This window comes from Micromys minutus (assembly GCF_963924665.1).
Source record: "Micromys minutus genome assembly, chromosome: 31".
Taxonomy (NCBI): Eukaryota; Metazoa; Chordata; class Mammalia; order Rodentia; family Muridae; genus Micromys; species Micromys minutus.
In genome coordinates, this window is record NC_137966.1 from 12,210,294 (window position 1) to 12,227,839 (window position 17,546).

General features: G+C 46.5%; 1 protein-coding gene across 1 annotated transcript; it reads left to right on the forward strand.

Annotated features, from left to right (window-relative positions):
- Nucleotides 1–11,679: 11,679 nt before the first annotated feature.
- Nucleotides 11,680–15,288, forward strand: SMIM23 (small integral membrane protein 23; the record flags this gene model as incomplete). The annotated part of the gene is made up of 4 exons (XM_080942278.1): nucleotides 11,680–11,772; nucleotides 14,560–14,611; nucleotides 14,757–14,824; nucleotides 15,040–15,288. 4 exons carry the CDS (start codon nucleotides 11,680–11,682, stop codon nucleotides 15,286–15,288), a joined length of 462 nt encoding a protein of 153 aa, XP_080798404.1.
- Between the last annotated feature and the right edge of the window lie 2,258 nt (nucleotides 15,289–17,546).

Here is a 17,546-nt window from a genome sequence, read left to right on the forward strand (position 1 = left end):
ATGTTCCTTGTAAAATCACAACCTGACACACGCCTATTGTGTCCGTGGTCCTTCCGTTCCTAGCTGCCAGAAACCCAAAGTGGCTTGAAACAAAACAACCTGGCTTGAGGTCTGCAGGAGCCTCTTTCCGAGCTGTGACACACCCCACCGTTCTTTTACGAACTTGGCCTTGACCCGCCGTCTGAGGTCAGCACAAATTCTCAGCACAGATGCAGACCTCCTCAGGAGACCCGTGAGGAGGTGGACATGAGAAACGATTTAGTGGGGCAGCCGTGGAACAGATGAACGGTTTCAGAAATGTACCAGACATGGGTGTTTTGATCTTGTATTGAAGTCATTTCAACCTCAAGGGGCTGGTGGCCAAGCCAGACATTCACCCTTGGCCACGTTCACTTGACAAATACAGAGTTCTCTCCCTTGTCCTCGGAAGGCTGTAGATGTGTAGTTCCTGCACGGGGTCTGCAGGTCTGTCTTCTCCAACCACAGTCATGCGTGTGCAGGTTCAGAGAGAGACAGAAACTGTGGGAAACATGCAGGTTTATCACCCAGTGCCAGGACTGAACCCCAATCGCTCTCCCTAAGCTGGGCTCACATGCTCCTCCTTGAATGGCTGGTCTCTCCTGCTTTGAGAACCTTGAAATTCAACACGTTCCTATTACAACTTCAACACGTGTTCAGTGAAAGACTTAACCGCAGGAAAGGGAGCAGGTCAGACTTCCCGGGAAACAGTCTTCCTGCTTCCTCCACACTCTCGGCCAGTGTCTTGAAGACCCAGATCATCACAAAAAGCAGTAGATACGATACCCTCAGCTGCCGAGGTCTTGAATGAGGCCTCCGTTTCTTAGATGTAAGACGCGAACGTGAGAGTCTACCTCCCCGAGTTGCTGGCACGATTCCAAATGACAATGAGGACTCTTGACACCAGATATGAAAGTGCAGCACAGGGGCCGATGTCACTGTCCCTAGGGAACATTTTCGCAGGCCACTTTCGGTCCTTAGGACATCTTAGAAGGCAGGAATTTGAATCTACCTTAGTTTTGTTTCTATTGCTACAATAAACACCAAGACTCAACACAACTTGGAGATAAGAAAGCTTATTCCCACTTACGCTTGTAATCCATCACAAAGGGGAGTCAGGAGGGAACTCAAGCAGAAATCTGGAGGCAAGAGGGAAGTAGAGACAGGATTCTGATAACCGCCTCGATCCCACAGCCCTGCCTTTCCCCCTATATCTGTCAGGACTCCCTGCCCGTTGGTGGTGACAGTGAACCGAGCTCTTCCACATCAATCATTCATCAAAAAAAGAGGCCAACAGACCTGCCTGCTGGCCAGTCTTATACAGGAATAATTCTCAATGAAGATCCCTCTTCCCAGATAGGCCTAGGTTTGCATCAAGTTGCCAAAAACCAAGCAGCACAATCTGCCCCTTGTCGACGGGGCCACACAAACACATCACCTATCAAACCATCTTTTCCTTTCTTGGTCACCCCCAAGATTTTGCATTAATATCACGATATTAACATAGCATGACTTTAAAAGCCCCATGGTGTGTGAATTTTTCAATACTTTTGAACTCCAAGTTCTCTTTAAAAGACTAAGGTGTCTCAACTGCAGGCTCCAGTAAAATAAAAATTAAGTATTTTCTTGCTCCAGGAGGGACGAACCGGAGCGTAGTCACGGTCAGAGCAAAACCAAAGTCCAACTGTGTAAAGCTGACGGTCGGGCATCTGAGACTCGGGACCTTCTGGGCTCCAAAAAGCTTTGGCAGCTCCTCTCCTCTGGCTCTTCCCTCTGTAGCATCCCTAGCTTGCCTCCTAGACTCAAGCTAACTAACTATACTCCACAGTTCCTGCTGTCCTTCATCGCCATCCTATATCTCCAGTTTGCTGAGGTCTTTACTGAAACCGGGCTGTGCCCTCACCAACAGCCTTTGCTAGGTTCTCTTCAGGGACTTTGACCCTACCACACAGTGCCAATCCTCAGTGTTTCTCTCTGAGCCCTTCAATGCTGAGGCTTCTACTGGAACTGAGACTGCGTCTTCACCAATCATGGCAGGCCCCAGCTACTCTCAAGCACTCAAAACCAGAGAATTCTTAGATGTTACCAAGCTTAGCACCAGCGTTGGGTACAACCTTGGCTACCTCTGGAACCCAGCTTTTGTCTGCTGACTCTGAGGAAACACTTGGCAGAATTTACCTCAAAGATACCTCCCTCTCCCCCAACACCTCTCCCTCTCCCTGTCCCTGCCTCCCACCCACACCCCCATTTTGCCATGGCAGAGTTTCTCTGTGTGGCCTTGTCTGTAAACCAGGCTTGTTCCAAACTCAAATATCTGCCTGCTTCTGACCGCCAAGTGTTGGGACTGAAGATGTGCACCACCACACCTGCACTGTACTGGTCTCTTAGTCACAGCTAATTATTCTACCCCAGCTGCCAAGAACCATAAGTTCAATATATTCAGTGGCCCTCAGTAGCATCTTTTAGGAGGGTTCTCAAGTCTCCCTTTGAAACTCCACAAGCCAGGTCTCCACCATCTGCACTGCTCTCGGGATTATTTTCTCAGTTCCCACAGTAGCTCCTTAAGCTCTGAACACTCAATAGATCATCCTCCACAAAGTAGCATGGTCCAAATCGTTACAGCCTCACCCCCACTCCTGGTACCAATGTCGGTCTTACTTTGTTTTCTCCTACTGTGATAAACATGATGACTCAAAGAAACTTAGAGAGAGAAGGGTTTACTTCACCTCCCAACTTCCATCATGGGAAGGAGCTCAAGCAGAGGCCATGGAGGAATGCTGCTTACCGACTTCCCTATATACCCCAGGGTCGTCTGCCTAGAGATGGCACCACCCACCACAGACCAAGTTCTCTCACATAAATCATTAATCAAGAAGATACCCAACAGACTTGCCTATAGACCAGTCTTACAGAGGCATTTTTCTCAATTAAGATTCCCTCTTCCCAGATTTATCTAGGTTTGCATGGAGTTTACAAAAACAACAGCCAGCACCACATAGGTAGATCATAAAGTACAGGGTATGGCCCAAGGTCTCATGGTACCTTGGTGGGGGTCTCTTTCAACGCTGCTTAACTGTGTAGCCGAGTCCCATTCCACACCCCACCCCAGAAAGCCCAGGGCATGCATACATATTCCTTCCTCTTAGCTCACTACCTCTCAAGACAGCTTCTGCTGCCAGAACAAAGCCTATTCCATTCCTTTGCATGTCCGAAGAAGCTACTCTGACCGCCAAAGACTGGGTGCTCAGCCAGGGTTCCCAAGAACAGTAAAGCCATGGTTTTCACACTGACTCCTGGAAAAAAGATCTCTCGTGGCAAAGTAGACATTTGCCCTTCCTTACAGTCTTTGGAAGAATGCCTGTACTATCCAGGGACACTGCTTCACCACCAAATAGAAGCCCTCCTCCCTCAGTACCTGGCATCCTGTTGCTCCTAGCAGCAAGCATCTCTGGACTGTCAAGCCTCAAGCCCTATTCCAATGCTGTTTTCCTATGAGGAATCACAGTGGGGAGCAAATGGTCTTAGGAACTCAATGGCCCCACTGAGGTCTCTCCCTCCCCTCCAACTAATTGCAGTATTTTCCACTCAGACTCTCACAGGTGGCTGCTGAAGTCATGCGCAGAACGACTCAGGTGTCAGGAATTCTCAGCACCCTGTCGTTGATTCATTTGTCTGTGGACATTCTAGACTCTCTGTCTCCGAGACAGGCCACGACAGAGTGTGTGACGAGGTGAGCCTGCCTGATTTTTTTTTTCCCCTCCAGCTCCCCCCCCCAATACCCCCCTCCTTTTCCTTCTTGGCCTCAGAACCCAAAGTGTTCTGGACATATTTTTCATTTTTCCAAATATCAATTGCTTTTTTATTCCCTCTCTGAAGCAGTGAGTAATAAGAGTTGTGTCTGGTCCTGAAATTCCGACTGAAATAAATTAGCCCAATGACCAACGGGAGGTGCCTAGAACAATAACACAGGAATATTTGGCTTGTTACAAAAGAACCCCTGGATGTTAAAGTACAGTAAGTCTAGAAGCACATTGCGGAGCGGCGTTGCCAGAGCAGGGGTGCAATGAGCCATCCAGGCAGCGGAACGCCTCGTAAATTAATCCTGCCTTTTCTTTTCTTTTTGGTTCACTCCTCCGTTCTCTTGACCTTTTCATTAATCGGGCATGCAGTAGGGATTTTTTTTTTTTTTTTTTTTTTTTTTTTTTTTTTTTTTTGCTGCGGCCTGTGTCTCACATAAGGCAGAGCTGTGTGTAACATATACATTTGTCCCCTCAGCTTCTCTGGCATTGAGGACCCACTTGCTGCACTGGCAGGGAAGAGGGGAGGTGAGTGGGCACCTACTAAGTGTCCAGAGAGGGGAGAAAGGTGCTGAGAGCTGTCTAAGGTTGTCTCCTTGCTGGTTCTTTCTGCTGAATGGCAGCAAGCTTGCTATCTGGAATGCACTTAGCCCTACATCCCATTCAGGAAGCCTTATAGAGTGGCACAGCCCTGCCCTCTATTATAGGAGCTAGAATGCTCTTGGTACCCTCTCTGCCACCTGCCATTAGGGGTCAGGCCAATGGCAAGGGCAATGGTTCCCGACCTTCCTAATGCTGTGACCCTTTAATTGAGCTCCTCATGTTGTGGTAACCCCCCAACCATAAAACTATTTTTATTGCTACTGCATAACTGTAATTTTGTTACTGTTGTGATGTAAATATTATTGAAGATAGAGAATCACCAAAGGGGTCGTGACCCACAGGTTGAGAAACTCTGGCCTAGAGACACTCAGTGAGAACTTGGGGGGTTGTTGCCAAAACATGATGGCAGACTGGGAGAAGTCTCCCCCAAATTCCCACATCTTATTCTCTAAAATCGGTGAGCATTACCTGGTGTTGCAAAGGAAGAATGTAAATGTCTTTAGATTAAGAATTTTGCAATTAAGAAAATCGCCATGAATTCTCTCTCTGGTGGGCCCCAGGACAATCCCATGTTTCCTTGTAAAAGGATGGCGGGAAGATCTCACACAGGGAGGAAACAAGGGGGCGTGCACACAAAGGCAGAAGCCAGAGTGATGTGGCCAGAAGTCCAAGACCAAAGGCATCCTCCAGAAGCCAGAGAGGCAAGAAAAGGGTCCTCTCCCAGAACCATCGGAGGGAATGCAGTCAAACTGACCCCTTCATAGTTCTTTTGGCTAGTTTTATGTCAACCTGACACAAGCTAGAGTCATTTAGGAAGAGTGAACCTCAACTTAGAAAATGTCTCCCTGGGCTGGAGAGATGGCTCAGCAGTTAAGAGCACTGACTGCCCTTCCAGAGCTCCTGAGTTCAAGTCCCAGCAACCATGTGGTGGCTCACAACCATCTGTAATGAGATCTGATGCCCTCTTCTGGTGTGTCTGAAGACAGCGGCAGTGTACTTATATATAATAAATAAATCTTTTTTTAAAAAAAGAAGAAAGGAAGAAAGAAAGAAAGAAAGAAAGAAAGAAAGAAAGAAAGAAAGAAAGGAAAATGCCTCCTTAAGATTTGCCTCCAGGAAAGTCTGTAGGGCATTTTTTTCAATTAGGGATTGGCTTGGGAGGGCCCAGGCCATTGTGGGTGATGAGCCTCTGGGCTGATGGTCTTAGGTGTTATAAGGAAGCAGGCTGAGCAAGCCACACGGAGCAGGCCAGTTACAATGATCTTCCATGGCCTCTGGTTCAGTTTCTACCTCCAGGTACCTGCCTATTCCTGCCCCAACTTTCCTCAATGCTGGACTGTGATGCGGAACTATAAGCCAACCACTATCACTCTCCTCTCCAATTGCTTATGAGCACAGTGTTTCAACCCAGCAATGGAATCCCTACCGAAGACAGTACTTCAAACCCAACAATAATGACCTGGCAGAAGCTGGCCTGGTAGCGAGTACCAGATCCAGACGATACCCAAAATAACCCTCCCTGGGAAGCTGCTGTTCCTCCTGGGTTCTCAGCCTTCCATCAGATCCAGAAGCTCTTTGGGCATCCTTTATGGCCCTCTTCTGATTTTATGTAACAAAGAGGGAGGCTGTGGCTTGCCATCCTGAGGAACTCCACGAGGCAGGGCTGTGGTGAAGATTTGGGACAAGCCACATATGGACCCAGCGCAGTACCTGTCACGGCAGACAAGCGGCCAAGCAGAGTTCACACCACTTGCATTTGGTCCAGGCCATGTATTTCCTTCTGACGTTAGAGTCTCTGCCAACGTGCATGAGTCAGTTGACTTCACACGCAAGACGAAATGTCTAGCTTCTCTTGAACGTAGTCAGAAGATCTGATGATGGCACTGGGTCCTCATTCGCAGGGGCTACAACTGGCTGCCCTCCCAGACTTGAGCACCTGCCTCAATCCCTGTCCTGCTCTTTTGTACCCTCTTGTCACCCTGTGTATTATTCCATACATCCATGCATGATGACAAGGCTCACAGCCTTTGTCTTCAACCCTAGTCTTTCCCCTTAGACCACTGCCGGACCCCAGGATTAGGTCCTATCTTAAGCCTGGGCTACTGAGGTCTTCACCTGTTTCTCCCCAAATTTGTTTCTTTCTCTCTTCTGCTAGTCAGAATGCCCCTTCCCCTATGAAGCCACCTCCCTTCACTGTCTCATTCACCGCACTCACCCCTACCTCAGCCTGTGAGTCTCACTGCCCTATCAGCTTTCCGAACGGGTTTGTCATTCCAAGGCCTCTAGAGGATAGACTTCACAGCCTCCCGTACAGACCCAGAGACCTAAGGTCACTTTTCCAAGCATCCTGTCATAGTAGCATCAGGAATAGACCCAGGTGTCTTTGGGAGACAGGACTCAAGCCCAGAGTGCTGCTTTGTTTCCTCTTGTTAGGCATGGGGCAGATTTCCTTCTTGCTGATGTGTGGGTTTCAAGACTAGGTATTGACTTGACCCACCATATGCATTCACTGGCTTTCCTTTCATTCCCTCCCTCCCTGTTTATTCCTGAAGTCACTTAGGAAGCCATGCCCTTGCTCCTCCCCCTGGGACCAACCAATGGCTTTCATCTGAACCAGCTGCTGGGCATGCTTCAAGGGCAGAGAGGGAATGCTTTTCCTACCCTAATGCCAAATCTCCATGAAATGACCCTCAAAGCTAATGCCACGGGTTTTCCAAGGATTCCTGGAAAAATTCACCAGGTTCCTAGAGTTGTCAGGACAGGTGGGTTCCTCTCTCTGTGATGGTAGCCCCTTACTTTCAGTGGGTTGCAATGAGCTCAGAGGACAATTCTTTTGTATCCATACTTGACATCAGAAGTATTTAAAAGATAAAGCCCAAGAGGCCAGGAACTGTGTTGACATGTATACAGTCATTGTAGTACCTTGAATGAGAATGGCTCTCATAGGCTCATATGTTTGAGTTCTTGGTCTCCAGCTGATGGAACTGTTTGGGAAGGATTAAAAGAAGTGGCCTTATTGGAGGGGACATGTCACTGAGGCCAGATGTCACATAACTTCAAGCTTTGTTTATACCCAGTTCTCTCTGTGTTTCTGTCTTATCTCTCTGTGTGTCTCTCTGTCTGTCTCTATCCATCTCTGTCTCTCCCCCTCCCCCACTTGTGGATCAGATCCAAGCTCTCAACTACTATTCTAGCTCCATGCCTACCTGTCTGTGCCATGCTCCTCACCATGATGATAATGGTCTCAGATCCTCTGGAACCATGAGCTGCCCCTCAGTTACATACATTCTTTTATAAGTGCCCTTGGTCTCTTCACAGCAATAGAAACACAGTGACTGGCAAGACAATTCCATACCCAAATATCTTCAGAAATGTAACCTAACGAAGCTGCAGCAATCAAGTACGATGTCTAATAAGCAACAGTGTCAGTAAATACTGCGTATTAATTAGAGCTAACTGTATTTTGGGGAAGTCACAAAAAGATTAGAAATTAATGATTATTTCGTATATGTAGGATATAATGGAAACCCCCAAAATAAAATATGCATTTAATGAAACGTGCGTTTAACAATATAGGCTTAAAATTATAAGACACTAACTACAAACAGATAAAAATCTAATCTTAACAGGCAAGTATATGATCATGGACTGAGATAGTGCAGTAAAAATGTCAGATCTCCATGATCCGTAAGATTGAGTCTGTCCCAGCTATCAAAGATTTTTTAGACAGGCACACTTATTCTAAAGTTCATGTGGAAAGGACAGACCCTAGAAGAACAGATCATCTTGACAAGGAAGAACATAGAGAGGGATTGAGAGGGAGGGAGAGGGAGGGAGAGGGAGGGAGGGGGAGGGAGGGAGAGGGAGGGAGAGGGAGGGAGAGGGAGGGAGAGGGAGGGAGAGGGCACTGTGCTCTGTATTATGTGTGTGGTATAGCTATGGTGATTAAGACAGTGTGATTAGCTGCAGAGAATGTCACACAGACCGATACGGCAAGATGTCGATCCACCAATATACTCAGCTGGCTGTGGACAAAGGCTTAACAGATGCTGCTGGAGCCACTGAACATCCATAATACACATGCGTGTGTGCACACACACGCAATGTTCATAATGCACAGGCGTGTGTGCGCACACACGCAACATTTAAACACATTTCTTTTTTTAGTTTATAGTTTATGTGCACGTTTGGTCTGCATGTGTGTCCATGTGCTGTGTGCGTGAGGTGTCTACAAAGACCAGAAGAGGATTCGGATCTTCTAGAACTGGAGATGCAGGCGGTTTTCAGCCACCGTGTGGGTGCTAGCAAAGAACTCAAGTCCTCTGGAGCCAGTGCTCTTAACTGCAGAGCCATCTTTCCACCCACAAGCTGGTTGAGAGAGAGAGAGAGAGAGAGAGAGAGAGAGAGAGAGAGAGAGAGAGAGAGAGAGAGAGAAAGGAAGGATGAAAGAAAGAGGAAGAAAAAAGAAAAGAACAAAGAAAGAAAAAGCACAATTCTGAAAAGAAAGAAAAATAATGAATTTGGACCACACTAAAAGTTCAAACTTCTTATCTATAAAAGTTCGTATTTAAGAAATTTTAAATGGTCTATAGACTTCAAACAGATCCTAGTTTACCATCTACCAAGAAAAGGATTTGTTGCCAGAAGATATGAAGACCTTTCAACACTCAAATGTAGAAAAAACAAACCAATTAGAAAGCAGGCCAAAGACAGGAACACCTGTTTCACTAATAAGCGCCCTAGATGGCAGATAAACACATAGAAGATGTTCAAGATGTTTCTACCAGGAAATGCACTTTCAACCAGCAAGATGGCGTCTATAAGAGAGCTAAGATTTTTTTTTTAATGGAAGCATCATTGTTGAGAATAGGGAGAAAGTGAGTCTCTAGCATTGCTGCACAATGTCCATCATCCTGAGAGACTCCTGTGATCCTTCTAAAACCTTCATGCAGGAGCTGAAGAGCTCAGTGGGTAGGAACACTCACTCCTCCTGCAGAGAACCCAGGCTAGGCTCCCAGCACCCACAAAGCAGCTCACAACTGCCTATAATTCCAGTCCCAAGGGATCTGAGTCTCCTCCGGTCTCTACAGGCTCTGAGGGAAAGCAGGTGATACACACATAAACACTCGGGTACAAGCACTTACACACAAAATACATGTTTTTAGAATCCGTGCGATTACTATACTGCCTAGAAAATGTGCACAGAGAAGTGAAAACTTAGCACTTATCTAAAACCCTGTATAAGAATGTTCCTATTACCTTCAATGATAAGAATTCCAAGCTGAAAAGTCTAGCTGATCATGTGTGTGGAGCATGTCCTTGGGGGCTGAGTTATCAACACACACACACACACACACACACACACACACACACACACACACACATACATGCACACACAGTAGATAGACAGACGGACAGACAGGTAAGATAGACACAGATATGTAACATGAAATATTATTCAACAAAAAGTAAGTCCTAGTTGGTTTTGCATCCATTTGGCATAAGTTGGAAGTTTTGGAAGTTCAGTTAAAAAGTTACTCCCAATAGATTGGCCTGTGAACAAGCCTTTGGGGTATTTCTCTGATTGATGTGAGAGGGGACAGTTCACTGGGTGTTGTCACCCCTGAGCTGCTGATCTTGGGAGCTGTCGGGAAGCAGGCTGAGTACGCAACATCCCCCCCGCATGGTCTTCACCCCTGCCTCCAGGTTCCCACCTTGAGTTCTTGCCCTGACTCCCCTGGATGATGTACTATGAGCTATAAACTGAAGTAAACCCTCCCCCATTCCCCCCGAGTAGTTTTCTACGGTGGTGCTTTATCACAGCAACAGAAACCCTGACAAGGGATAAAGACAAGAATCTGGACAACCCAAGGACTCACACAGAGATCAGCTGTTTAACCGTGGGTCAAAGGCACCCATAGACAAGAATACGCAGGAAGCATGGCTTCTAGACTGAATGTATGGATTTCTCCCTTGCATCTCCCCCTTTGCAGCCGTTGCATCTCCCCCCTTTGCAGCCGTTCACACCGCACTGATACAGCACTGAGGACTGCCAACGATCTAGATACGATTTAGAGTCCTCGGGAAATTGCGTTGTGCTACATGCAGGTGCTGTGCTGTTTTATACAAAGGTCTCGTGCAACCTTGGCACGCATGTGCTTTTAGAATTCCATATGTCAGCAGTTACCAAGCCTACACATGACATCAGTGTTAAAAATTAAACACAAATGTAGACACACGCACGCAAGTATAAATAAAACTGGGAAGCCCGAGTAAGACTGATAGATTAAACCACGCCCTCAGCCGTGAGGTCCGTGATAACACAAGACGATACCATAGGTAGAAACTGGGGAAAGGGGGTAAAAACTGGGCTGGGGCAGAAACTAGGCCGAAGCAGATCGTTCTCCGTGTTTCTATTTTACTGTTTCCAGCTGGTGGGACCCAGTCATGATCTCCATAAAATGCTCCATTTGTATTCCAAACGCCTTTTTTTCTATCTAAAGAGTCACATTTTAATGATAACTTGCAAATCTATACTAAAAGAGAAAAATCCCCATCTGAAAATGTAGCCATTCACAGCATCCCTTTCTAATGCTCTCTATGTGTGTGTGTGCCTGTCTGTGTGTGCATCCATGTGTGTGTGTGTGTGTGTGCATGTGTGTTTGTGTATCTGTGTCTGTCTGTGGCCTGTGTATGTGTGTGTGTCTGTGTGCCCATGTTTGTGTGTCTGTTTTATCTGTGTGTCTGTCTGTGTGTATATGTGTGTGCCTGTGTATTTGTGTGTGTTTGTGTCAGTGTGTGTGTCTATGTATCTGTGTGTCTGTGTGTCTCTCTGTCTGTCTGTGTATATATGTGTGTGCCTGTGTATTTGTGTGTGTGTTTGTGTCAGTGTGTGTGTCTATGTATCTGTGTGTCTGTGTGTGCCTGTGTGTCTCTCTGTCTGTCTGTGTGTATATGTGTGTGCCTGTGTATTTGTGTGTGTGTTTGTGTCAGTGTGTGTGTCTATGTATCTGTGTGTCTGTGTGTGCCTGTGTGTCTCTCTGTCTGTGTGTATGTGTGTGTGTGTGTGTGTGTGTGTGTGTGTGTGTGTTTGAGAGACACTGGTTAAGTCTCAGAGTGGTGGGCTTTGCTGTCTTCTGCCTTCTGTGACATCAGAACTCATGCCTGCCTGATAACACAGGGTGGAGGAGGGGAGTCATCTACCTGCCTGTCCACTGAAAGCACTTCCATCCACCCCGAGACTTGGACTCCGAGCAGAGACATGGCAATCCAGAAGACGGGTGGCAGAGGTCGGCCAGCCACTGAGCTACTTGAACAGAGAAGGAGCAGCCACCACTGTGATGACAGGAAGCAGGTAAGAGCATCAACTCCCCTACAGCCCACCCCCAGGCAGAGTCCACCACTGGGTCTCAAGCATCTTTTCATTCTCTCTTGTGTCAATGTTGTCCTTTGGGAGCAGAACTTTGTCTCCTAAAAGTCATATGTTAAAGCCCTAACCCCCAAGTGACTCAACCCGTAGACAAGGCTTCTAACGAGGTGACTACAGTTAAGTCTCTGGTCTCATGGGCCAGCTGAGCCCTTATTATAAGGAGTGCTTGGGTCTGAGGAAAAGCCATCTGAGGACAAGGTGGGTGGTGACACATGAGAGCCCCAGAGAAAGGCTCCATCCAACAGCATAAACTGACAGAGAACTCAAGTCTATTGTCCAGAGCCTCTAGTGTGTGTCATGGCTGCATGGCAGGGCTAGCAGGTACAAACTTACACAGATTTAGCATCAGTGAAAGCCAAATGTGCAGAACACCGAAGCCACAGAACCCAGGAACGCCCATGTGCACATCAAGGACATCCATGTAATTCAATAAAGAAAAAATGGTCATTAAAATAATGCAGGACCACTAGATATCTATATTTTTAAAACTCTCCAGCCCTATTTTACATGATATGTCACATTTACTTTAAAATGGGTTATACACACAAGTGTAAAAATCTAAAACAGTAAAATGTTTAGAAGAAAATTTTAAAATAGATCAAACCTTAAAACAGACCAATGTTCTAGACTTCACATGAGAAGCACAGCCCCTAAAAGGATGAGTTGGGCGTTATGAAAAGAAACCTGTGGGCTGGAGGGATGGCTCAGCAGTTAAGGGCATACTGACTGCTCTCCCAGAGATCCTGAGTTCAATTCCCAGCAATGACAGGGTGGCTCACAACTGTCTACAATGGGATCCGATGCCCTCTTCTGGCAGGCAGGTGTGTATGCAGATAGAGCACTCCTTAATCTTTAAAAAAGCTTAAAAAAAAAAAAAAGAACATACTCATTTTCAAAAGACACTGATGTAAAAGTGAATAGATAAGTCACAGAATTGAAAATGTATTCACGGTGAATATTTTTCAACTACTTAGATCCAAATTATACAAAGAACTCGACATCTTAGTCAAAAGAGATGGTCCAAAAAAAAAAAAAAAAAAATGACATGTAGATTAATAATTAGTCACCAATTAAGCCATGAAAAGAAGTTAAGCCTCCATGTTGAGAACATCTGTTACTCTTGCAGAGGCCCCGGGTTTGATTTCTAGCACCCACATAGTAGCTACAACTACTCATAGAAACCACAGTTCCTAGGGATCTGAAGCTCTCTTCTGACTACTGCCAGCATGAAGTGTGCACATGTTTGCACATACATACACGTGGGCAGAACAATGACACACACACATAAAATAAGTCTTTAAAGATCTAGAGACACTGAACCCCATTGATCATTTGAAAACACTTATCAAACACATTGAGGTGCCTCTACACAAGAATAATAGAATGCCTAAAATTGAAGTTGACAATACTAAGTGCAGACAAGGGGATGGGGATTTCGCCCATTGGCAGAGCACTTGCCTACCAAGTGCAAGACCCTGGGTTCGGGCCTCAGCTCCCGAAGAAGAAGAGAGAGAGAGAGAAAAAAACAGTACTAAGTGCAAAGACACAAAACAGCTGGAATTCCCTGACTTGCTAGAAAAAGAGTCCTGAGTATTGTTCTAGAATTAAGCATAATACATTCACTCCATGTCTTGGCATTTCCATGTCTAAATAGTCACCCAGCAGAAATGAGAAACATGCCCACACAAAGACAAGGTACATACATGTTTGTACTGGCTGGTTTTGTGTCAACTTGACACAAGCTGAAGCTATCACAGAGAAAGGAGCCTCAGTTGGGGAAATGCCTCCATGAGATCCAGCTGTAAGGCATTTTCTCAACTAGTGATCAAGGGGGGAGGGCCCAGCCCATTGTGGGTGGTGCCATCCCTGGGGTGGTAGACCTGGGTTCAATAAGAAAGCAGGCTGAGCAAGCCAGGGGAAGCAAGCCAGTAAGTAACATCCCTCCATGGCCTCTGCATCAGCTCCTGCTTCCTGACCTGCTTGAGTTCCAGTCCTGACTTCCTCTGGTGATGAACAGCATGTGGAAGTGTAAGCTGAATAAACCCTTTCCTCCCCAACTTGCTTCTTGGTCATGATGTTTGTGCAGGAATAGAAACCCTGACTAAGGCAATGTTCAAAGTACCATTGTCCATGACCACTTCAAACTACAAACCAGGAGGTGAGGATTAGTTGTGTTAGGCTCATGCAACATACTCGTCAACAAAATTGAACATACAAAAGCAAAGAGCCACATAGTTATACAAAAGACGCTGTTGACTCATTTCCAGGACACTCATGAAGGGGCACCATGTGAGTCAGGACCCCAGTGGACTGACTGAGGGGTGTGGGGGACCTCTCAAGATGATAGAAGGAGTCAGATTTTCATTGGGGTCGCGTGTAGACACGTGTGAAAACTAATCAGGCTGTGTGTTTAAAATGTGTGCATTTTGTTGTCATGTGAACTATACCTCCATAAAGTTGGGACCTCCCACAGTTTGACTGGAATAAAAAGACTTTAAGTGATTCGGGAGGATGGCAGGGATGAACTTTTCGTCACAGAGGGGAAGAGGAGGAGGGGAAGGCATAAATGTCAGGGTGTTGTCCTGTCATCAGCAAAGTTTGGACCCCCGGGTGACTTAGATAGTGGGAAATGTCTACACGTGGCTATCAGCTCCCCTGTGACAGAACCCAGGAATTCACCCTCCTGGCCCCTCCCTTGTTTTCTCATTTCAGACACTGTTAGCATTGCTCGTCCTGGTGCTGTACCTGGGCACAGGAATATCAGGTGAGCATTCTGGAACCCCAGGAAGGAGAAACCACGTCCACAGAGTCAGGTGGGGGTCCTGAGGACCGGTGTCTGTGAGCACTCCTGCTTCCCACTTAACACTTACTTAGACTGTGTTAAGAGGTAGTATCTGTTCCCGTTTCAGGAAGCAGCTGGGAAGTGTCAGGACGGACCAAAGACTGCAACCACTTTCAGAATCCTGTGACATCACAGGTAACACTTAAGAGATGAGTCAGCTAAGGAGCCAGGGAAGGCTTCTCAGAGGAGGTGTCATCAGCAAGCTAGTTAGGAATGAATAGGAGCTCATCAGGTGGGGTAACCCAAGCAGAATGAACAGCATATCATAAGCAAAAGGCCTGGGGCACTTTCTTAAACAAGAACAACCCCCCCAGAAGTCTGAAGACACGGATTTCATGTCTGCCTTTCAGGGCTTTGGATATCAGACCAATGAACCTGCTGAAGAGCCATTAAGGACCCTCAGGAAGTGGCTGAAGACAAACTTGCACGGATTTTTGGAGAAGCTGGAGAAAGAAGTCAGGGAGCTGGAGCAGCTGGTGCGGGACCTGGAATTCTGGCTCGATGCAATCCTGGGAGAGCCGTCCCCGGAGGATCCCTGCTTTCCCACAAAGGTCATTTGTGAAGGGCAGGTGCTGGGTCCAGGGGAGCAGAAGAGGTGATGAGATCAGGCTCTGACACTTGCTGCTCCAGGCAAGCTGGAGAAAATAAAGTGACCGAGAGGTGACATGTGCTGCTCACTGAGGAAGAACAGCGGGACTGTGGGTGAGGGCCATGCCTGTAGTAGCTCCCAGAGGCTGCCTGCAAGCTCAGCCCTTCTTTGTCACTTACTGGAGACACCGGGCAAATTTCCTTAATCTCTTTTAAAATGTATGTCCATGTGTATGTGCATATGCATGTATGTGCATATGCATGTATGTGCTTATGCATGTATGTGCTTATGCATGTATGTGTATATATATGTATGTGCATATGCATGTATGTGCATATGCATGTATGTGCATTGCATGTATGTGCTTATGCATGTATGTGCTTATGCATGTATGTGTATATATATGTATGTGCATATGCATGTATGTGCATATGCATGTATGTGCATGTGCATGTATGTGCATATGCATGTATGTGCATATGCATGTAGTATGTGCACATGCATGTATGTGCATATGCATAGCCACATTTGTTCGTGTATGGAAGCATGCATAGTAACATGTGAGTTTATGCGTGGATATATTCTTCACATGTGTACTCATCTGTGCATGATTATTTATGTGTATGCTCAGGTCTGTGTATACATGTATACATGAGCCTCACCAGACTTTACATCTGCTGGTGCTGCTACTACTTTTGGACTTCTGGACTAAGGGATTTGGCTGCAGCTGCTTGAAGGAAGGGAGGCATTTTCTTCCATGTGATATGAAGAAGCCTGCAAGCCATGGTATACTGCCCAAAACAACCAAGCTACTCACTAGGCGGGGCTGGCACGTGAGTCCCGCTAGTGCTGTTGGTGACCTTGTTACTGGACAGGCACAGAAACTGGGGAGCAGAGAAGGAGGAGAATGTGAGAGACAAAGCTACCAGGACGGTGATAACAAAACCGCACACAGAGGCAACTTCAAAACGTGTAGCGTGAAACCCCTCTCCTGCACTTTAGAAGATCAAACAACCTCTGTTTCACATAGGATTCCCCCTTTCTGTTACCTCCAGGAATCATGTCTGCTGTCCGAGGCTATTCATAGTACCCTTTCTGTGATGTTTGTTTTCCTAGTGTAATACAGTTGCTACACGTATGCTAATTGTTCAAGCTACTTGGGCTCTTTGGGAAATCAGAAGGGGTCCAATCAAGTGATCCCAGGGGACAGCTGTCATCCAGGGAATGGCACCGCAGTTGGTTTGCCCAGAGGAATTAATCAATCGCCATTAGGGATGGAAAGTCTTGTAAGTCACGATCAGGATCTCTGCTCTGGTTATCCGGCAGAGACTTGGAGCCAAAGTCTGTGTCTCCCCATTTATGTTTACTTGGCAAACATTCTCTGGAGAGGGCTTGCATCTGTCGCTGTACCCAGGCACGTGTGCTGCAGGAACTTTAAAAGACTCAGACATAACCTCAGCAGAAGGGCAGGGTTTGTGGAATTCTGGCGGGGGCGGGGGTAGGTCTGCTTTTCGGAGTCAGTGTGTGAGGGTCATGGGCCTGAATGTTGCAGAGCTGAGTCCAGCTGCAGAGGTGGAAAGGCAAGGCTAAGTCAGGACACATGAATGCACGAGGAGATGGGCAGACAGCAGGTTCGGACACACAGACAGCTGAACAGACAGACCGCAGTGCAAACAGCCTGTGCCAACAGTGAACCGACCGAAGCTGAGCTGAAGCCTCTGGGACAGTTGGGAGTTCTGTCAGCTCCTTGACATACATGCTACATGGTAGTGTGACAATTGGTGGGGACCTTTGTCATTGCAGGGCAAGGTGTCCACCTTTAAAAGAAAACATTTGGGGCTGGAGAGATGGCTCAGTGGTTAAGAACACTGACTGTTCTTCCAGAGGTCCTGAGTTCAATTCCCAGCAACCACATGGTGGCTCACAACCATCTGTAATGGGATCTAATGCCCTCTTCTGGTGTGTCTGAATAGAGCAATAGGGCACTCACATAAAATAAATAAATAAATCTTTTTAAAAATTTAAAAAAAAAAAAATAAATAAAAGAAAACATTTTATTGGTTCTTTGTGAATTTCACACCATGTACCCTAATTCCACTCATCTCCCGACCCCCCCCCCCAATGCCTACACTCCGATCTTGCAACCTCCCTACCAAAAGGAAAAAATATCTTGCCGTGGAAGCTGTAGTGAGTCACAGTATGTCACACCATACACCCCTCTGTCCATACTTCTTTATTTGCAAATGTCCGTAGCAGTGGGCCATTGAT